Source organism: Pantherophis guttatus, chromosome 1 (assembly GCF_059756535.1).
Source record: "Pantherophis guttatus breed Tessera chromosome 1, ASM5975653v1, whole genome shotgun sequence".
Taxonomy (NCBI): Eukaryota; Metazoa; Chordata; class Lepidosauria; order Squamata; family Colubridae; genus Pantherophis; species Pantherophis guttatus.
Window position 1 is genome coordinate 246,249,754 of NC_142063.1, and position 23,313 is coordinate 246,273,066.

General features: G+C 37.0%; 1 protein-coding gene across 10 annotated transcripts in view; it reads right to left on the bottom strand.

Annotated features, from left to right (window-relative positions):
- Positions 1–23,313, bottom strand: part of SESN1 (sestrin 1) — a 46,417-nt gene that overhangs the window by 4,584 nt on the left and 18,520 nt on the right. For 6 of the 10 annotated variants that reach the window (XM_034409125.3, XM_034409126.3, XM_087882628.1 and 3 more), the window contains 6 exons: positions 10,842–10,907; positions 9,104–9,304; positions 5,708–5,890; positions 4,538–4,777; positions 3,082–3,229; positions 219–331 (listed from right to left, as the gene is read on the bottom strand). In XM_034409125.3, the coding sequence (XP_034265016.2) occupies positions 219–331; positions 3,082–3,229; positions 4,538–4,777; positions 5,708–5,890; positions 9,104–9,304; positions 10,842–10,907 (951 nt within the window). Of the gene's footprint in view, positions 1–218; positions 332–3,081; positions 3,230–4,537; positions 4,778–5,707; positions 5,891–9,103; positions 9,305–10,841; positions 10,908–12,027; positions 12,132–15,202; positions 18,794–23,313 lie in introns of those variants that run through there. The other 4 variants (XM_034409128.3, XM_034409129.3, XM_034409130.3 and 1 more) reach the window with 4 other exon arrangements.

Genomic DNA, 23,313 nt, shown 5'->3' on the forward strand with positions numbered 1-23,313 from the left:
TGAGGACTATCTGTATAGCTTTCACAATAATCCCCTATATACTGCCTGAGAATGATTAGTAAATGCTCAAAGCTGCAGGGCACCAAATTGCCTGTGCTTAAAAAAAACCCATACAGCATGTAATTTATACACCTTAAAAAAAACCATACAGCATGTAATTTATACACCTAATATTCTGGGGCACACTTTACAATTCATACTGATAATGTATGACTTACCTGCACACGGAATGTAGGTACGTGCATCCCATGTCTTGAGAAATCTTTATAGCCATAGCTAGTATCCTCAAAGTGACGAGATACATCTCTTGTTGGTGCTATTTCTTCATCTTCTGTTAAATATGTAATAAATATGATAGTTTCACAAAAATAGCTTACAGACCATTGCCAAATTATAATAAATGACTTCTGTAATCAATACAGGAAAAGCATTTTGCAGATAAAATATAGCTTCTTCAAAAATGCTGTGCTGAAATTCCTCCCCATATAATCTTTTCTTTTAATAACAATAAAGATCAATACATGTTGATCGTATGTGTTACAAAACGGAGGGCTGCAACTTATTTGAATGTCACTTATGTGGTAGCAAATGAAAAATGGACAAGCTTGTTTTCTTCTGTAATTATTTCCAAATATGAGAAAACTAGCCCTTGAGAATGAACTCACTACTTAATTACTGTGAATGGGGTGAATCATGTAGACAGGACCAGGAATTAGCATCAAAGATCCTTGCTTTCGATCTTGTTGCCTTTCCATAAACAGATTAACAGGGTAGATACAATTAATATCCAGTCTACAAGTATATTAGAAAAGTTCATGGCTTTAGTGGCAATGAACCAACTATACAAGCTTAGCTGTACGATAATTGCTGCCACTGCAATTTTTGGGCTATAAGTTCCATATTGTAAATATGTCAGTTCTTCCACTATCAAATACTGTATGTAAAAGACTGGCTACAGGCTGGTTGTGAGCACTCTTTCTTGTGCTGCTTCTGAGAACCAAGGGGCAGGGAGAACGAGCCAACTGAATAGAAGCCTTGGCTTAGGCATGCCAAAATACACACATTGCTTGCAACACACACCCTTCCTATCTATATACAATTTGTTCTTAGGTAATTATGTGTGGCTAGGAAGGTATTTGTACCACTATATCTGGTACACCCATTGCATCTTTCCTAGATTGGAGGAGCCTGGCAGACCGTCACTCATTTCTCTAGTCATCTCATGGCTTGATTACTATAATGCATTCTACGTGGGCTGCCCTTGAAGACACCCCAGAAGCTTCAACTGATCCAGAAGGTAGTGGTACGAGCAGTGATGGGAAAGCATTGATATGGTCATGTAATCTGTCCACTTCATGAGTTACATTGGTTGCCAATTTGCTTCTGAGTGTAATTCAAAATGCTGGTCAATGCCTATAAAGACCTACATGTAATAGGTCCTGATTGATTGGTCAGTCAAATATTTAGATTTGATTTGACATTTTAATCCACCTATTTAACGCCTATTCCCAAGGCATTAAAAGATATCATCACAGGATGCTGTTCCAAGTAAAGCTGCCTTTTACAATTGACTAATGGCGATTTTGTCAATGTGATGGTATTCAAATGGTGCTCCAGAAGCTTTGGGATCTATCATTATTGGTACTACTTTTGCTTTCTTTTACTACAGTCATTTTACTTCTGTTTGTAGGTCTTTTGTATTTTGTTTTTTCCTCCAGTTATTTCTTTCCTATTCTTGCTGTCTTGATTTACTGTAACTTCCACTTTCCAGATTTTTTTTTGTTTGTTCTTATTGACAATTGTTAAGTCATTGTGGTTTTTATACCTACACACATGGAATTGTCATTTTGTAAATGATGTAAGAGCAGATTTCTGGTTTTGAATGTAACATTTTTAGTATTTCCTAGTACTATTGAAAACTTATTATGTTGTGGAACACAATACCATTTTTAACATTTGAAAAGAGATATTTTAAGCCCATACAGAGCCTTCGGTTTAAAATGAAATGACTAAATGGAGAAAGCCAAATTTGCTGGCCTGCTCCATTGAGCTAATAAATTCACATTTATTTATAAAAAACCTGTTTTGTCCTATTAGTGATTATGCAGCTTTCCGTTTTTAAACCTCTTAAGTTTTAACAGATTAATTTTAAGGATGATTGTTATAAAATGAATGTCTGTTAAACTGGCAAGTGCTAATGTGACAATTTGCATCATCTGCTTGATACCATTACACTAATTATGCCACTTGTGTTAATTTATGTCATTTGCATAATGGTGCTGTTTCACAAATGACAAATTATATTATTTACTTTGTGTGTGTAGTATTATGCAAATGATATCAATTTGTGCAGAAAATTGGTCTGATCCTTATAAAATCTTTTTCATCAAGATAAATCAAGATTTCACTGTATTTACCAAATCTAGTGTTCTTTAAGCTCCCTGAATTGTGAGTCACATAGCCAACAGATACGTTAGTTGGGAATTTTGTGGCTGGAGACCTAATACTTTTGGAAGGCAGCAGTTTTGCACCAACTGGCTCAGGGTGCGCAAATTTCCCATTTGTGCCAACCTGAAATATATTTTTCAGCAAATCTGAAGACTCCATTTAGTTAAGATGTTCTATTTTTTCATTTTGACAAACCAATGGGCAATCTCTGAGACCTGACACTTCTTTTCTGGATTATTGTTCATCTTGCTTAAGAAGTCGGACAGGTATATACTGAGCTGTGAAATATTTAACAACTTTTTGAAGGACAGTTGGATTCTTGATTTCTTAAAGGAAGCAATGTCAGGCTTATATTGTACTGAGGGGTGGTAGTTTAGGTACAAACTTTCTAAAAATTACTGCCCGATGGTCAGAACGTTTTAGAGTGCGCTGGGTTGAATGTAGGTTTGAATGATGATGACGATGACGATGTTGATGATAATTCTGACCCATTTTTACCCCTGGTTTTAGAAGCAGTTATTGTTGCCCTGATGAACTATTTATGTTACAGAATAATGAGGAAGTATAAATACTGGAACTGATAAATATATATGTGAAATTAAAAAAATAAAGAAATATGAAATACGTTCTGACCTGAGCAAACCACCAACATGCTTTCTCTCTTCTCCTTCTCGAATCGGGTGGCCTTTTCCTCTTGACTAGCTTCAACATCGTCTCTGCATTCCTGTATTTGCTTCATTTTTTCCATAAGTGCTTCTACTTCACAGGAGGGCTCGGGAGTCTTTAATAGCAAGATTTTTTAAAATTGCAATGTAGCACTGATACTCTATTATGATAAAGGCCAGATTTTCTATTTTATACCTAACATAGTATTTGCAACTTTTTTAGAATGCCTATTTATAGAATTAAGAAGAAAGCAAATACAATTTTTTCTAATGCTTAAATTAAAGGAACAATTATTCTGCTGCATAGCAAATACATGGAAATTGTTTTACCACTTGAAGGAATTTTTAAATCTCCTAAAATGAGAATATGTAAAGTTGATGCATAAATGTACTTGTGGGCAGGAATTGCTAGCAGTAGTTCCTTAGTGTGGCACTACATCACAGGATAGTAACATTAAATATCCTATAATTGTGATTGCTATAATACAGCTAATTCAACCATTTTGAACTTGTTAGAACAAATTTCAAAAAGGCTGAGGCCTTGCATTATTATTAATAAAGTCTCAACTGAGCGGCAAATCATGTTTCTAACTGATACGCTTCATAGTCCCAAAATTTCTTACAATTAAGAGTGACTATTTCTGTTTGTTTTAATTAAACCAACATAATGCAAACTGTTTGCGAGAAGACTGTTCGCTTCTTAAGAACTTTATGATTATCTTCAATCATATAATCTTGAAAAATAAAAACAATCTTATAATCATTCTTTGTCTTGCAGAGGATATATCAGATAATTCCAGGTGGTAATTTAGAAAAGTCAGACCAACTCTTGGAAGAAAAACATTTCTTGACCATTGATGTTTCTTCTAGCTCATATTGAGAAAAATCCAAGTCCGTGTATCTTAAGCCAATTGGGTTTCCTGGCATGCAATTATATCTAACACTGTGCATTTGCTGCAGTGCTGTATATGTTAATATATACAGTATTAGTAACAGTACAAAAGGTGCAGCTGAAATGAAATGTTATGTTCTAGACTACATTCAAGTTAAGATTGCTTTCAGCCTAATATGGCAGCCTCTTCCCACATCTGAGACTTCCAAAAATTTTCTCTGAATTTCTTTTGGTGTTCCAGGGTCCATGTGTTCAAACACTATGGTTACAAAGTCATACAGAAGTTTCCTCCAATGGTTAAGTAACAGATGTACTCCATTTCAGTGTGCCCCCTCTATAGCATCCATCTTGCATTTCTAAAGAGATTTACTTGATAGTTTAAAGTATTCATTCTCTCCATTAAAAAAAAAAAAGAGGAGGGAGGGACTAAGGGAAGGAAGGCAAGTTGTACAACTTTGCAAATATACACCACAACAAACGGATGCTTTTTTAAAAGGTAAACACACTCAACCTTTCAGAACATAATACTCACTGTAATATCTGTATCAGGGGTGTGCATCTTATACTCATCATGATTGCCATTTGTTATATCACAAATGCAATAACCATCAACGGAGAGCAGCCTGAAAGTGTGACCGCCATCACAGTGGATCTCTGGATTGATTCCACAGCCAAAAGTGAACGAAGCAAGCGAGTGATAGTGTGTGAGGAGTACTACAGCATGGACCAATTCTGCCAATGACCAGCTGTGTTCTTCGGTTTTTAGAAGTTGCTTTAAAAGAAAAAGCAGGGAGAAGGAATGTAATCATTACATCAAATTCGGTCAGGCCCCAAGAACCAACAGTGACATGTGGAGTTACTTCTGAGAGGTTCCTTTATTGTTCACCTACAGGCAGACTCTTGCCAGATTAAAGTAACTATCTGCATAACTATAGATGTACTGTGTAAACTACTAGTAGACTTTTCAAGCTCCGTTGCCTTTTTGCCTTCTGAAGCAGTCCCTCTCTTCTGGGACTCCAAACTATATTCCATAACAAACTTATAATCATCACACCACAAGTAATATTATAAAGGTAAGTCCACAGTGGATCAAAAATACTACAGCAAGAGATTAATGTTAAGTGTGTTCCATTCTAAAGGGTCCTTTTAAAATGCAGAAAGCCATGTTAAATACTTTTCAATCCTTTTTCATTTGACAGCTATGAGAATTACACCATGTATTGTTTGTTCTATGGATCTAGGACAATAATTTAGAAATAAAAGCAGGCAGTGGTGAAGGATGACTAAGCATAAAGTCTATGCAGGAAACAGAGTTTGAAACAATATAGTTTAACTACTTTAAATACTGTAAAAGTCAAACATCCAGAAACAATTTAGTCATTCGTGCTATGGGACTCAAAGATTTTGGAGAGAAAATATAATCAAAATGGGTACAATTTTGTATTTCTGGGGAGGAAGGATGATCTTTTCTTGTTACATTTTGAATTGGTAAAAACAAAAAGAGAACCTTTAAAAAAAAATATTGCAACAAGTGATGGGGAAACCCCTGCTGAGTTCATTAAAGTGATTTGGAGACAGATTCTGCAATAACTTAAATTTGAGTAACAAACATTAAATTGGTAGCTTAAGAATTATGGACCAACAAATAATGGCAGCCATTTCAAAAATATAAGATCATTACAGATTCAAGAAACATACTTACTTCAATATGTTCCTTTGTAATAAGCCAGGGTCTGTGTGCCAAGATTTTATTCAAATCACCCAACTTCTGCAACTTTTGAGGTGCATTTTCTAGACCATTCAGCCATTTAGGATCTCCTCCAACTTGCAGAAAATAATTGACATGAAGGTTTACCAAGTAAGAGCACTGATGTCTTGCTGCAGCCTAGGAAACAATGTGCAAACAAGAATTATGGAACAGAGATGTTCCGTAGTCATTTAAAAACATAATTACAGAGAACACTGCTTAGGTAAAGTAAAATAATGCATATAACACAATACCGTACACTACTGGGAAAAAAAACCATGCACTCTTTTAATTATTTCATTTTTGTATATGCCTTATATGCAAGATCAAAATTGAAAAGCAACACAATGAAATGGATTAAATTTGAAAGCAACTTGCAGTTAAATTTTAGGCTGAACTGCAACTCCCTCATCTCTCACTAATAATCACACTGGTGAGGATTGATGGGGAACAGTGTTCAGTTTCATCTGGCAGGCTGTACATTGATCAGCCCTGATTTAAGGATAGTATTGCTAGAAAGAAATTTCATTGACTGAAATGATATCCAAATTTTCCTTTAAAAAGCAAAGGCATATATAGTGGCTTACAAAACAGAATCATCGTTAGAATGATTTTTCAACAAGCTGAAAGCAGCAAGAACAAAACCACAAAGAAGTACAACTAGCACCTAAGTGAGTTAAATACATTACCTAATAGTCATTGGGGCAATGACTCTTCTGCATTTATTCCCTAGGCAATCCTAGGCAATAACATTTGACTGTTGATCTTCAAGTGATCTCTGTTAACAGTTTTACATAAATGTCAACAAACAAGATAAAAATCATGGAATCCAGGCCAAAGGGCTACATATGAGCCTTTTAAAGTATGCTATCAAAATTAAACTGGATCAATAAAATATTCTTCCTCTGCAAACTCCTCGCAACACAGTAACCCAGAAGATACCATGTTTTATACCAAAGTTAGATTAAAGTTGGACCATCACTACATATTAATGCAGTTAATAAAAATGCCACCTAATATTTATAGCATTTAAATCTAAAGTTACCTTCTTAAGCACTGTTAAACAAGGATAGACAAGAACTAACTATATGCAACACTTAGTAGTTGGCTATTTTTACATCCAGGATGTAACAAGCATGCAATGTGGACAACCTCAATGAGCCTGTTCATATTCTCAGGATGCAAAAATTGTAGGGAGCCTTTAATCTCTGCACTAACAACTGCAAAAGATGCATAACTTAATATGCACTGTAAATCAGAAGGAATTAAAATGATTTTATATACAAAAAAGTGTCTTGCAAACTGGTCATAGAAATGGAAGACTATGTATGACTGCAATGATGCAAAATAATTATTCTTTGCTATTCTCTCTATCATACAATAGAGACATCATTACTGAGATATAATAGTTTAGTTCTAATTTCGGTTTGAATTCATTCAAAACTGTACTCTATCACTTCAATTGTTTTATATACCCATTTCACTGTTAAAAAGTTTCCAGACTGACAATTTTCTTAGCTTTATGGAGATAGTGGAAAGGTGAACAATCCATTACCAAAGTTACAACCCAACCTCCTACAAGAGGAGCTGTGTAAGAACATTATTCAGACACATATACCACAGCAGGCCCATACATCAGAACAAGAAAACAGAACGCCTATGCAACAACTTCCAACAAAATGAATATCTATGCAGTTTTATCAAAAAGTTCCTGACTATGCTTGACTATGTACTAGAGCAGGGGTGGGCAAATATGGCCCCTTTATGACCTGTGAACTTCAACTCCCAGAATTCCTGAGCCAGCTTGGCTGTCTCAGGAATTCTGGGAGTTGAAGTCCACAAGTTGTAAAAGGGCCACAGTTGCCCACCCCTGGACTAGAGCATAATCAACACAAGCTATGAAAAAGATAACACTATTACACCAAAAAATCTCAGAAACGATCAACAGGACTATTTCAACCACCATAGTATTATGGTGGTTGGTAAGGCATTACCATAGCACGCAAACTAAATTAAATTAAAGCCCTCCAAAACCTCTTATGTAAACCAAAACAATGAAGGAAAAAACATGAAGGAAAAAACGGAAGTCATCTACTACATACAGTATAAGGACTGTAGCAGCCACTATGTAAGACAGACAAGCAGAAGACTAGAAGAGCAGATCCAGTCAGAAGGACACAATGCAAACCTCTTAATCTCATGCAGCCAAAAATGGACAGACTCAACCACAGTTTCAACTGGGAAACTGTGAGCATCCTAGACCAATTCCAAAAATGTTAGACAATTCCTGGAAACTTGATATTCAGTCAAATCAGCTACTGTAAGAAATAAACCATATTTACATGTCATTCAAGAGACAAAAGCTAAAAAGTAAAGAAAGACCAGAACAATCTCCTCCAGCAGCCAACACCCAGATAAACATAAACTAACACCAGACAAACAAGCAGAAACAATACCCTCAACAAGGAACTACCAAGTAGAAATCCACACCCCCATCAAAACCGGGAGGGTAAGCTACTGTATATAAACAGGGAACAAATCCACACTCACTAGCACTGATGATATTACCTAATTGAGTAATGAAATGTCTGCGAGCAAACAATCAAGCTCAGGGAACACCAAGGATCTACAGTTCAGTTCCGAGCTACATGTACTCTTCTACTGAAATTATAGAGCCCTTGGCAAGATTATTAAAAATATAGGAAGTTTCCATATTTACAACTGAGCTCACCCAAGCCAGTTCAGGTTGTCAGACTGTGGGACAACATTTTTGATTTAATTTAAATGCAGCCATAAAACATCAGTATTGAGTTAGGAATCGTTTAAAACTTTCCCCTTGAACTCTCTTATTTAAATCTATCTAATAATTTTAAATCCATTTTCCTAAAAGTCCACTTAATTTTAAATTAGTTTTGCTTTGGTGCTTTAGAGCTGTATGTGCTCTCTATTCAGCAAGTGCTAAAAAGTGAGTAATATGAGAAAGGGCATGTAGATTTAGATTTAGATCAAGAAAGATTGAAGAGGGAATGAGAAAACCACTTTGCTCAGTATCACTGATACTAAATTGGCTGCTTTTATGGAACATGACAATGTAAACAAAAGTCAACTTGTTTGTTGCTCATGTCAATAAAGAATTTGCATGTATGATACTGTGTAATTTTGAGTATAATATTTAGTGCAGATAGAAACTCATTAGGATATCTTACAATATTCCCGAGATAGAATGCTGTTATTTTTACAAATTAATAAAATTCACAGAGATCCTGAGATTCTCTAACCACATAGTCATATACTTTAAAGAGAAACGCTAATGCTGTAAGAAAAATGTTTCATGGGTCATATTCAACATACCATTATACCTATATAGTGTCGATAGCAAAGAGGCAGTGGACCATCCATCTGCAATAGATAATGCTGCGTTTTCAAAAAGCTCTCCAGATACCGTGGATGAAAAACCATCACCAATGTAATGTTATCCAAATGCCCTAAAGTTGTGAAAGACTCAGCAAACAAAGAAGACATCTGAGGATCCTCAGCGCTCACTTGAAGAATCTGTGTGAAGGGGGGGGGGAGAGAGAAACCACAGCAACAATATTTTCTAGGAGCAAAAATAAGATATTTTAAATAATTGTAAATTATTTAATAATTCAAAGCCAGTGTTTTTCAACCTCAGCAACTTTACGATGTATGGATTTCATCTGACAGAATTCCTCAGCCAGAAATGCTGGCTGAAGAATGCGGGGAGTTGAAGTCCATATATCTTCAAAGTCTTTTGAGAATGAGAAAAATAGTCCAAATAAATTGTTAAGTCTATATACTGTGCACACATTGAGTTGGGGCACAGAAGAGATTCTAGAAATTAACCATTACCCAAACATGGCAAATAGTATGCGAACTACAAATTAATAATGTGACTGATTAATTATCTGGAGGCACATTTTAGCTGAGAAATAAATAGAAAACATATTTTAATTATCAACAATGTATAGTCAATAAAGTCTTCCAAATTGCTAAGTAGTGGAAAATAAATCACTCTCAGAAGGCCACTTGTGAATCTTAATTTGGAATTAAAGTTCACCAGCTAATTATATTTATTTAACATGTATGTCTGTTACAATTATGGATCAGGTTAAACAATAGTTGATGCCCAAAAGAATTGGGCAACCAGTTTAAAATGGCCAATTAAATACTGGTAGTCCTCGACTTATGATTACAATTGAGCCCAAATTTTCTGTTATTAATGAGACATTTCTTAAGTGAGTTTTGCCCCATTTTATGACTTTTCTTTGCCACAGTTGTTAAGTGAATCACTGCAGTTGATAAGTTAGTAACCTGGTTGTTAAGTGAATCTGGCTTCCCCATTGACTTTGCTTGTCAGAAGGTTGCAAAAGATCATCACATGACCTTGGGACACAGCATCCGTCGTAAGTATGAACCAGTTAGCAAGCATCTGAATTCTGATCACATGATCATGGGGATGCTGCAAAGGTTGTAACTGTGAAGCTCACTTTTTTCAGTGTTGTCGTAACTGTGAACTGTCACTAAGTGAATTGCTGTAAGTCAAGGACTACCTGTATTAAAATTACATTTATTGTTTATTGTTTTATTTGTTCAATTTATATGCCTCCCTTCTCTGGAGACTTAGGGCGGCTTACAATGCGTTAAGCAATAGCCTTCATACTTTTTGTATATACCTGCTTAGTAGGGCTTTCGGGCCCCCCCTAAGCGGTGTTCTTTTTTATACAAAGTCAGCTTATTGCCCCCACAAACCGGGTCCTCATTTTACCTACCTCGAAAGGATGGAAGGCTGAGTCAACCTTGAGCCTTGTTGAGATTTGACCTTGCAGTAATTGCAGGCAGCTGGTGCTATTTAACAGCACTTTAGTCTGCTGCGCCACCAAGGCTCTACATGAACAACTTTTCCTGCTGCCAAACACTACTAATGATTTGTTGCACTCCGGATGGCCAATACAGATTTGCAGTTTAACAGCTGTTCTTCAGTCAACATTAAACTTTGAAAATCCCCTCCAACCCTGGCAAAAATGTCACAATTTCATTGTTTTCATGCAAAACAGAAAGCCTTAAATACCTCCATTTCTGGGATGTATCTGCTTGGTCCTTGTCCCAGTGGTCTGGGGATCCTAATTCCAAGTTCCTAGAAAAGAATATTATACTACAGTACCTGAACTTTTTAGTTATAAACATTTCAGCTGCGGCTTTGAGAGCAATTAATGCTTCACCACTGAAACAGAACCAGCCTTGTATTTCAAAAGTGCAATCAGTGGAAATGTTCTGCCCATGCTTCATAACAAGCCACACTTGTTTACAGTGCACCATTCTGCTGCCATTAAAAACAATGAAACCTGGTTCAGTAAAAAACCTAGTTTTGCATAAAGTACTTGGCAAAGGGTCAAGAACAAGGAGTTCAGTACACAGCTGCTAGCAGGGTAATGTCAGCGATACTGGAGGCTTTTGAAGTACATCTGCATATCCGCAAAACAGAGTATGTATGAAATCTCTCAGTATCTTTCAGGAAGTTAACAGGGCTGTAATTTTATCAGGGCTTGAGGGGGAAGCCACGAAAATACATGCAATAGGATTTTTTATATGTCTATTTAAAAATGACAAAGAACAAACAGTAATTTCTTAGACTGAATTTATAGTCAACTTGAAACTTTTATCCACCGCAAAACTTTCGCTGAATTAATTTTCAAGCCCCATTGCACAACTAAAATGTTTTCAGCTATGATATTTTAAACATATTACAAAAACAGTGAATTACCCAAGATTACCCAAGTGGCGTTTTTAAAAACACCTTTATACACACACTGCATGAACCAATTTTGCAATTGTATGATAATGCAGTTAAAAAGATAACCTTATGGAATTCACAAAACTAAAGCTGGTTGCCTTTGTTATTGTGAACAAGACCTAAGTCACATAATCATTTCTATTTTTTTTTTCGTGCAGAATCACTTCATCCAGAAAAGAAGTTCTGTGTCAGAACAAAATATTTTTCTCCTGCGTTCAGAAAAATATATATCAAGTTATGATATATAAGTATCTTCACCCATTAAAAATAATAAGTAGTAGACCCCAGCAATTTTTTAAAAAAAGCAAGACTTGGCCTTTGAAAAGCACTGCTGGAGCTTTGGCTGCCCACTGAAAAAGCAAAATGAATATGTGGGCAAAGTTATTACCTTACAACAGGTTCTAGAAAACAGGAACCAAGCCCTCTTCTGGTCAATTACCAAATAATCAAAAGAAAGACTGACCCAAGAGGCAGTTTGGTCTAGTGGTTAAGTTACTAGGCTAGAATCCAGAAGAGACTGTGAGTTCTAATCCTTCTGCTTTAGGCATAAAAGCCAGCTGGGTGACTTTGGTCAGTCGTACTCTCTCAGTCCAACCCACCTCACAAGGCTGTTGTGGGGAAAAAAAGAGGAGGAAGGAATATTAGATATATTTGCTGCCTTGAGTTATTTATTAAAATGATAAAGGCAGGATAATTTTTTTTAAAAAAAGGATGGTTGGATGGTTAAATGAATTATACATTATTTCCTCTCTCACGGACACATACACACACACCAATTATTTTAGAAATTTACAATAAATGAAAACATGGCATTTGTGATGTAGCTATAAGCATCCCAATAGGTTACCACAACCACAGCTGCCACCATCACTGCTCATTTACCCTGGCAAAGCCATGTAGCAGCAGCTTTCTTTTTATGGGAATATAACAATTTCCTTGCTCCAGAATCCCAGTCTGGATCCTTACTCTTTGTGCAAATATATGCTGGAGTTTATAAATATGGCAGTCAGCGACTGCTTTTTGAACTTTGATGGCACCACTAAAATACCTGGAGGACTAGAGAATGGTCATCACTGCATCTACTAGCTGTGCCAATACTGGACACCAGCAGCAATGGCTAACAGCACTGCAAGCGTCCATATCAGAAAGCATCATGCAGTTAAGATTCCTACTCTGAAGCAGAGGGTCAACATAAGCTTGGTGGCAGGACACTTAACAGAATCATTGGCATCCACAGATTGGGGAATTGGGGGAAAAAAATACAGGCGCACATCCTTTATCTTTTAATGGCATGTAGTCTATCTACTTGATAAAATGCATTGCTATTTTTTTTTTCTTTGATCAGTTTGAATAAATCTAACAGGCAAGCAAGACAATATGCAGGTCTAATATAAGCAACATGAGACGCCCAATCTTTTCTGCAGCCTCTCTCAAACCAGTATGGGCAAACATTGAAATGCCCCATTATTTCAATGTTCCTTATTCTACTTTCAGGTTTTATCAGTTTGTACAAGAATAGCAGTTCTTCACCACAGACAAAAGTCAAAGGCTGCCAAAAATACAGAAACATTAGAGAATCAGTACATAGGTTGTGGACCCCACCTCGATTCTTTAGCCCAAAATAGTTATGCTTTAAAGCTTTTTTCGGGGTGTCTTATCAGTACAGTATTGTATTATACTTTTTATCATGTTTTGCCTGTCTCTCATCTACACTTCTTGAAGCCTTCTTGCTTTTTGTTTTCTATTGCTAAACCTTCATCCAGAACTGTTTCATTACTTCCCATAACACAGTTCTTTTAGTCCATGCACTGAACTTCTAACTAGTTCAGAATCTATTGTCTTTACAATTAAAACTATAAAAGGTTTGCTGTACCATCTCTCAACTTTCATTTCCTCCACTACCTTCCTCAGTAGGTGTTGGTTTCCTTATACAACTTTGCCCTTTCTCTCTGTATGTTTATATTTACGCTCTGAAAGATCTTCCAGTTTTTAAAATTCTTCCCTCAAAACTATGTTTCCCATGAGACTTTTAATAACCCCTTAATTCATATGCTGCTTTCATCTGCATTCAATATATGGCTCCCCCCCCCCATCATTTATACCTGCCTACTCACCTTTTTAAAATGTTTATCCACTTGGGACAAGGATCCATCCTTATTCCCCTCATCCTCTCAGAAACATTTTCTGGTCAATTTAGATATTTAAATTGGCATGCAACAACATTCATCTTTAAATCTCTGTGGTTCTTTTCAGTTTCTAATAAATGATTTCATATTATGCTTTCATGTGGTAAGATTTGTATTGGTGGTTTGTACATTTCCCTTTAAGTACAATGAATGGTTAAAACAATTAGATTTTTCTCTACTCTTATTACTGAAGTGGACAAGACAGGCAAGTTGGATCTCTGGAGCTAAGCAATATTTTTAGGGTGGGAACATTCACAGAAACCATTTCCACCCACATACTGTTCTCTATTTTACAACTGGACAACAACACAACTGGAGATTTTCCTTGAGTCAGCCTCCAAACAACCAATTGAGGAAGTGAGTTGATGCCAAATTGTATAAGAGATTATACAAAACTGATATTGTCTATAAAAAATTTTATGAGGTACACCACTGACTTCATATAACAAACACATGTTAAATTTCCTAGTAAAAGGTCTTCATAAGTAGAGTTCGCCTGTTCTATTTTTTTCTTATTTCACTCCAAAATTAATGTACAAGTCCTTAAATCTTATTTCTAGGCTTTTTGATTAAATGATAGCACAACCCACACTATACATAGACACCTTGAAAATGGTAAGCACCCATTCATAACACCATTATAGCCCAATATGTCATATTTTCATGGAACTGGCAACTCATTTCAGATTGCAAAAGTGATATCCATGAACAAAACATACTAAACATTTCAATTACAGAAGGAACATGAGACTACAATGTATAGAATGCTAATATATTAGAAGTCCAGGTTATCAAAAGAATAAGGACATTTAGAGGCCCTGGATGAGTTTATAGTATTCTTGCATTTAGCTGCTGCTTGCAAAGCTCCTGCACAAACAACCCACCATCTTTTACAGCAGTCTGGTCTGCTGCCAAAAAGCTCTACTCACAAATAAGTTATTTGCATGGCTTAACTGCATTTTATTTCTCTGCAATTTCCAATCACTCGTTTTAGGATTTGAAATGGCAAAAAAGCATTAACCCAGTCTGTTCTCCTTGGTTAGTAGGTATTTAATGGCAACAAGGATCAAAAGTGGTACTGAATTAGGAGCTTTAACAGCATAAACTAGGAAAAAAAAAATCTTGATTTTCAAAATTACCATCAAAGCAAATCTGAGTAGCATTACACTTCCAATTGTGCCATTATATTTTATGTATAGGAACAAGTAGTGTTCAGCCTTAAGCCAAAAGCAAACTAGATGGCAAAACAAGCAACAGTAAGGAAAAATCTTCCTGTAAACCAGGGAAACAGGAATGCACTACCAATTAAGCCAAGCTACCCATCCTCCCTGCTATCCCCATTATTTATGATGAACCACCAGTTTAAGGATATATTTTTAACCTCATGATAAAAAAAGAATATTAAAATCATACTATTTCAAATACTTTAGAAAGATTCTAACAAGACCATACCTTTCTATCCTAGGGACCAATTTCATTCTCTCCCTATATCCATTCCTGGATTTATACCGGTGTTGATTCACCAGAGTCCAGATCTGTCAACAGTCATTTTTGAACCCTTTCATTGCCAACCAACTTTCTAATTGGTCTGGGTTATTTTTTCAATATTTGATGCTTGCCTTCTGCATTTGTCATCTCCATTAAGCTTCTCTAGCGAAAAACCCAAAGGGCATCAAATCATACAAGATCGATCCTTGCCAAGTCCTCAAACGATAACGCGGCGCTTCCCCGGATTCTCTGTCCCGTCACGGGTCTTTTTACCTTGTTCCCACGGCTAGTACAGCCAAACGGTCGCCCTACTTCGCGGTGCCGAGTTGGGTTGGGGCTGCTCGCCAGCTTCATGCCTAAACGCGAATCGGGGATGCCGCCGCTGCCGTCGTTCCCTTCCCCACCGACGAGCCCCGCTTAGCACTCCAAAGAGCTCCAGAGCACAAGCCGGCCGAGACTTTAAAAACAGCTGGCGGGCGGGGCATCCCGAGCCGGGTACAAACAAGAGAAACGGAGCCCCGCCTTTTGGCCCGCCGCCCACCAATGAGCGGGCCCGGAGGGTTTTGGGGCGGGGCCCGACAAGCTACCTTGGCGGGGAGGGGAGCGAATGAGCAGAAGGCTCCGGGATGAGGGCGGAGAAGCCTGTGGAGCTTTCAAGCAGCTTCTCAAGCAGGCCGGCCGAGAGCTGCAGAAACGCGGCAAGCAAGGCCTCTGGTCCTTTTAGTCCTCCTCTCCTCTTCCTATGCAACATGAAGAGCAGGCTGTTTTTAAACGGCCTCTTTGCAGTACAGCGCGAGGAAGGCCGACTCTGATGAGAATCACTTGGCCGCTCCTTCTGCAAATAAAAGGGAAGAATTGTTTGCAACAGCGGAAGAGTAAAAAAAGGACTCTTGTCCCCAGCCTTCCAGTGTCCAGATCTGTTAAATTATCTCAAGGGCTTCAGCATTCTCCAAGTACAGGAGTGCTGGGTTGAGAGACAATATCAATACCCCATCTTTAAAAAAAAAAAAATACTGTATGCTTGTAGCAATATTTGAAGTATTTGATTTGGATCCCAAAAAATGTGTTGGAGATAGTAACAACCTCCAATCCGTCTAGTAAGAAAGAATGGAAAATCAGTTTTAGCCAGTGCAAATGTTTGTTGGGGTAGAAAACACATGTAAAGCAAGTGCTAAGGGAATGCATAGTGAAGATGATCCTGCTACCAAACAAGGCCCATATACTTAGCACACCCTTTGCAAGTGACTTCCAAGCACCAGTTTCTTCCACCTACACCTGATGCAGAAGAAAGAGCATTTGCTGGGAATTCCCCTGGCACTCTGCCCAAAGGCCGTCCCACAACTTTCTGTATTCCAGGCCAGAGAGCATTTCTCCTCATAAAATGTCACCTGCATTATATGATGCAACTGAAATCAATAACAACTTTTATAGCAAATCGGTCCAATCGGCAGCACTTTTCCAGCATTTTAGACAAGAATCTTTCCCAGCCTGTCCTAGAAAATGCCAAATGATGTTTTATATGCAAAATACATTGTTGTTAGGATCATTATGTTTTTGTCAGCCATAGCAAAAATTTCCTACGAACAACCTAATGGGAATTCCCATATATCTTTAGACCAATCATTTTACATGTAGCGTTGTGGACCAAATTGATCATCTTTTTCCCTCTTAACTAAAAAACATATTTGGTGTACATACCAATGGGTCTGCTCACATTATCTTATTTAACCTATTCAGAGAAGTGCTCTAAATTTCTTGACAATCTGTTTAATAATTCTTGGGCTCGTTAACTGAGCCATGTCTCTTCGTGCTTAAAGAATACATAAATTACAGAAATTAAAATTTCAGTTTACTTAACACATATTGCCTTTGTTCTCGCATAAACTTTGTGCGAGGGTTTCTGTATAGTTAGTGGACAATATTAATAACACTTTTCTCTCCCAAGAAAGGGAACTATTTAAACTGCAAAATTGAAATATTATCTTTTACATGTACGTTTTTAAAAACATAGAATTAACTATGTATTCCGGAAATTGCTGGATTTAGTGTGACATGAGAAGAGAACTTCGCTATTATTATTGTTTCAACAGAGCAATGTGGCTACTTATTAGGGCTGCCTCAGACAACACCACTACTATGGATGAGTTGGGAAAACATCTATTTGATTGCGGCTATATACTTTGTGTTTAAGTATTCTAAGAACAGATCATTATGTGGCAGCTACAGACCACATCCACAATTCCCCTTTGAATTTCATTTCCATTTGCTTTAACTCCGGGAACATATGGGTTTTTTTTAGGGGGGAAACCCTAATCCCCTCCATTAGCTGATTTGGAGATGTACAAAGACAGTGGGCATGGAAACTAGAGCTGCACATTCTTCAAAAAGGATTCAGAAGAAATGCTTTGGTTCTTTCCCGAATATAGAACCTCTCTACTAATTGCTGATTCTTTCCATGCTTTTAATAGAATTTGAAAAATATGTAGCACCTTTAAGTAATCTATTTGTTAAAGTTAGGAAAACATTTAAGCAGCCCATTTTCCAGGCTTCCATGAAAGCCTGGAAAAAGCCAGACTCCATTAATCAACAGCAGAGAGATAATGTTCTCAATCATTTTGTGTGAAAAGCCGTGAGGAAAATCCTCATCTTGAGGTAGGCTTCTCCTTTTTGAGAGCAAGTGTAGCATCACTTTAAAAAAATGCCCATGTTATTGCTTAAGTTATTGCTTAACTTCTGATACTGAAGAGTTCTGTAAATAGACTAAAATGTTTGGCAGCTCACTACAAAAGAGACCACAGTATTTTAGAGGTTAAATTGTCAGATTTTCCTCTTATACAGGTAGTCCTCAATTTACAACTACAATTGAGCCCAAAACTGCTGTTGCTAAGTGAGAAGTTTGTTAAATGACTTTTGCTCCATTTTATGACTTCTTGCCACAGTTGTTAAGTGAATCACAACAGTTGGTAAATTAGTAACACAGCTGCTAAGTGAAACTGATTTTCCCATTGACTTTACTTGTTAGAAGGTTGCCCCTGGATACTGCACTCATCGTGAGTCAGTTGCCAAGCATCTGAATTTTGATCATGTGACCATGGGGATGCTGCAATGGTCATAAGTGTGAAAAATGGTCATGTCACTTTTTTCCGTGATGTTGTAACTTTGAACAGTCACTAAATGAACTGTTGTAAGTCGAGGACTACCTTTAGTTATACTACTCCATGTTCATGCAGTTACTACAGTTTAATGCAATAATTACTTAAAACTTAATTCAGCATAGTTAAAGTAAGGAAAAGCCAAGATTATGTGTTAAGAAGACAAAAAGCTTAGCTCCTTCACTATTAATTTATGGAAATAATAGAGGTCATTTTTTACAGGGATGTTTTCTTTTTCTTCTTCTAAGAAAACGGTTACCCATAATCTAGAAAGCAGAATTTAGAAAGCTCATATCATAAACTAAATCTTATCTTCCTTTAGGACAGGAGAGTGGGTATAAAGCATATCCTAAATTGTATACACGACTTGTTCTTAATAACTCCAGAGTAAATTCTAATGTTGTTCATCTTATAGAAATAGAATGTAAATTTGGGGAAATTAGGAAAATGTATTATTGTCAGGAAGTGTAAAGATTCATTCTGCAGCAAACAGTTTGAGTTTACAGTTCTTTTATTAGTTAAGATCTATAACTGCCTTATTTATAATTCATTTTTAGTTTATTTGTCAAAAGTCCTGTATTTTATTTCAATTTGAGATAGCTGCTTTCAGCAATAATGGGTCGTCCTTCCCCATGATCCCCATAGAATACATTTTATTTGGAAAATTTAGAGCCACAATTATACCTACTAGCTTAACTATTTAATAATATTCATTAAATTGTTTGTATTTCCATGCCCTCCTAAGAGACAGCCATGTTTCTATGTATTCTAATAGCCTTAATTATATGTACCATCTAATTGCATTGTTATAATTGTAACATTATTGTAATTATTGCTACCGTGGCCTAGTGTTGATATATTTCTGAGCCATGTAAACCCACTCCATATAAAGGCTAGCTTTCATAATAACCATCAGCTGCTTTTTTTAAGTCACTATATTTTTATGTGTGGCAGAAATACTTTTCAGTAGTTTTCAAAGGGAGAATCAAAGTAGCATTCTCCAACAGAAAGAACAAAGAACCCTTAAAGTGTAAAAAAAAATACAATTGTGTAGTCTATTGTGGATCACAATCCACTTCATCAGATGTATAAAAACTCTGTTGAAATGGGTGGTGAGTGATCCTCAACAGCTTATGCAATCAACATTTTATTCTTCTTTAAAGAACTATACAAGCCTATAAATATGCTATAAAATGAAAAAAAAATTCTTTAACTTAAATAGTGCCCTTGCCAGGTGAAATAAACATTTTTTTTCATTTTGATTTACAGCTCTAAAGCTTAATGTATTTAATGTTTAGTGATTAGAGACTACTCAGCCTTTACTATATGTGTTGCAACTTTAAAAAAATGATGTGAACGTATCTCATTTACTGTACCTTCTGGGGAAAGAACAAAGGCAAGAAAGAGAGGCAGACAACTGAGAAAAACAAGGCAGCCCTTCAAACAGGTCTTGTTCAACTTCCTAATTTGCCCAGGAACTAAGAGCCTAGCAACAGTTCTTATCCAATCAGAGATACAGGTACAAGGCTCAGCTCAAAACCTCACAAAAACCAGCCTCCTCCAATAGTTTCTTAGCAATGCCTTGCAACAAAAAAAGAACTGCAGTTTCATAAACTGAAATGGGATACAAACTTACCAATCTTCAGAGATAGTCTCCTCTGCCTGCAAAATCAAGACTAGTTGATTTTTAATCGAGCTTTTTAAAACTGCAGTCTCTTTCTTTAACCACCCTTTGATTAAGACTCCCTGTGTGTGTTTCTGTTGGACCTTAGCAAAAAAAAATTACTGTTTCATTGTACTCATTTCATTCCTCTGAATATTTTCTTTTTTCAAACTCTTCATTTTCAGTAGTTAACTCATTGCACACCTACTTGTACTTTGTTCCTAGACACTTCAATGTTTATATTTTTGTAGTCCAGTTTCATAAGCTCTTTAGGAAAGAAAAAGTTTCAGAATCAGTTATACAATATGAATCGAGTTTTCTCTCTCCAACCAGTTTATAATCAGCTTCCACTGAAATTTAGTAAAACTGCACAGAATCTTTTTGACACTTTGCAGTATAATTGTCCAGCCACTCCTCTTTAGCACTGCAGCTATTTTAAGTGGGGAACACCCACATTTACTTTCTAGAAAACATGTTTATGGCAATAAAGCAGAGTGTTTGCTTAAAAGTAATTAATGATCAATATAAAACTTAAAAACCTATAATTTAAAAAAAAAAATTTAAACCATCAGCCTAAGCATCTCACACAAAAATTTAAACTGTTACTGAAGGTCAAATTCTAAAATATTCAGTCTACCTACATACAATAGGCAGAGAAAAGTGATTCCTTCTTTTTTGTTTTCAGAAATGAGATTAGTGTTACATTCAGACTGTTCACAGAACTCATGTGCTACAGAAAAAGGATAAGATAGTACTGTGTAGCAGTACAGTACTGTGTAGATAGCACAGAGTCCTGTGATTGGGCTATGGAATCCTGTTTTCCTAAGCATTTCAGAGACAGATGAAGCTGCTATAACTGTAAAGGATTCAGAAGCAATTAGTGATATCCCAGACCATTTTTTTCCATACACCAGGATTATTGATCCCTCATTGGTGCCTAATTCTCTCTAGGCGAGAGGTGTGAAACTCAAGACCTGGGGGATGGATCTGGCCCACGGGGTGCTTAGATCTGGCCCTTGGGGGCCGCCCAGAGGTGGGTTCTACTTACCTTTACTACTGGTTGGCAGCGGGGCTGCGTGCTTGCGCTTGGCTCACTTGCGCTCTTCTGTGCATGCGCAGAAGTGTTTTGATGACGGGTCGGTGTGCGGAGCCTCCTGCCAGTTTTACTACCGGTTCTATAGAGCCGGTGCAAACCGGGGGCAACCCACCACTGGGGCCGCCCTTGGAAAGCAAAGGACTGGCCTGTGGTGCCTCTGCCAGTGAAAACGGAGTTCAGGAGGGCTGCATGCAGCCTCCCAAGCTCCATTTTCACTGGCAGTGTGTTGCAGGAGGCCATCACAGCCGAAAATGGAGCTTGCGAGGACCACGGGCAGTACTCGGGAGCCCATTTTTGGCAGAGCGCTCAGGGCCGCCACAGGCGCCCCCGACCCAAGTGACATCAAGCTGGCCACTCCCACCCTGGGTCCCCAAGGTCAAACACAACCCTGATGCGGCCCTCAATGAAATCAAGTTTGATACCCCTGCTCTAGGCCGTATTTATGGAATCAAATCCAGACGGAGGTTCAACTTCTTCCTCCATGCATACCCAATGATAAGCTATCTGTATGCTCAGTCAGGAAATGGCAATGCCAGTAAGGGGAAATCCTGCCCTCTCCTGAAGTTCTCATTCTGCTGCTGTCTGGCCATCTTTCCTCTACCCAAATAGAGGGTGGGAGCATGAAGAAGAAAGAAGAGGTTGGTGGGAACTGCCTTGTTTTCCAGGGGCTAGCTAAGTAGATCCTTTAGTCCCGGGGCCAAAGGAAATAGCTTAACACTAGTCAGACAGCCTTCTATTCTCTTGCTAGAACTGTTGGGGGGAGGAAGACTCAGTCCAGAAAGAATGGACAGGTAGAAATATCTGGAATGTGTTACCATTTGATCAGTACAGCACTAGTTAAACAGTTGTATCTGACTGTACATTAATGGGTCCAAGGTCAAGCTGGAGAGAAGTGCTGAGTGGTGCACTGCAGAGTTCCCTTCTCGGCTTTCTGCAATTCATCATATTTATTAATGACTTGAATGAAGAGTTCAAAAAATATGGATATCATATTTGAAGCCAACACAAAAATAGAGAATAAGCTGAAAAAATAGACAAAACCCAGCAAACTGAGCTTAAAGACAAAGGCAAAGTCCTACATTTGGGTAGGATAAATTAAAGGTATGAGTATAGGATGAGGTACAACAGTGGTCAACGGTATATGTGAAAAAAAATGAGGTTCTTGCTGGTTCATCAGGTAAGCAAGCGTCAACTGTGTGAGGCATCTTCAAAAAGGAGAAATTTAATCCTAGGTTGTATCCATATCAATATGGCATCAAAAATCCAAATGATGTCTACCTAAACAAGGAAGATCATTATTTAAATTCCATTAACACATCTTAAGATACATGATTTCAACTGGTCTACTCTAAATGTACTCTAAAACCTCAAACTAGCACTGGCTAAGACAAGGGTAAGAATATAAATTATTTCTTAATTAGGATTTTGCAACAGTATTTATATGGTGATGAGGGTTTTAACAGGGTTAATTAGAATGTTAGCACTTTAGACACTTTCTACTGAAATGAGCAAGCCAACAAATTACAATAAAGATTATTTAAAACTACATTAGAAATTCAAAATGAGGCACATTTAGTTTGGAGAAAGCAAATATGTTACTAGCCAAACAAGCATTTTTCTAGTTCTCCATTCTATAAATATTCACCATTCATCAATCTGCAACAGTGTTTGTGGTTTACATAACTTTATGGTCTCTATGAGTAGCTTCTGCTGACAAATGAAAATTCCTTTTGTGCACATCAATGAGATTAAATTTCATAAAGCTTCCAATTTTGTTTCAAATGTGTTTTTTCTTCCTTAATAAATAAAAAGTTGCAATGCTTTTTCCTTCTGAAAATTTTGTAAATAGATAAAGTTATTTAAAACCTTATCTAAAAACTAACATCTGTAAAACAGCAAAATACAATTAATAAATAAGTGACATGTTTATTAATATTTAAAACTGTAAAATCCATTCTACCATTGTAGTGAGTATTTCAAGTCAAAATGTTTATAAATTGAAATGCCTGGGAAAAGAGAAATGTTTTTGTTCAGGTGTGCCTCCTCAACTTGCTGGCTGGGGAATTTTGGGAGTTGAATTCACTTCTACCTCTGTATTTTAATATTTACTTGAAGCCATTGGGTGTAGAGTTGGACATCTGGGCAAACATGAAGTGTACCAATG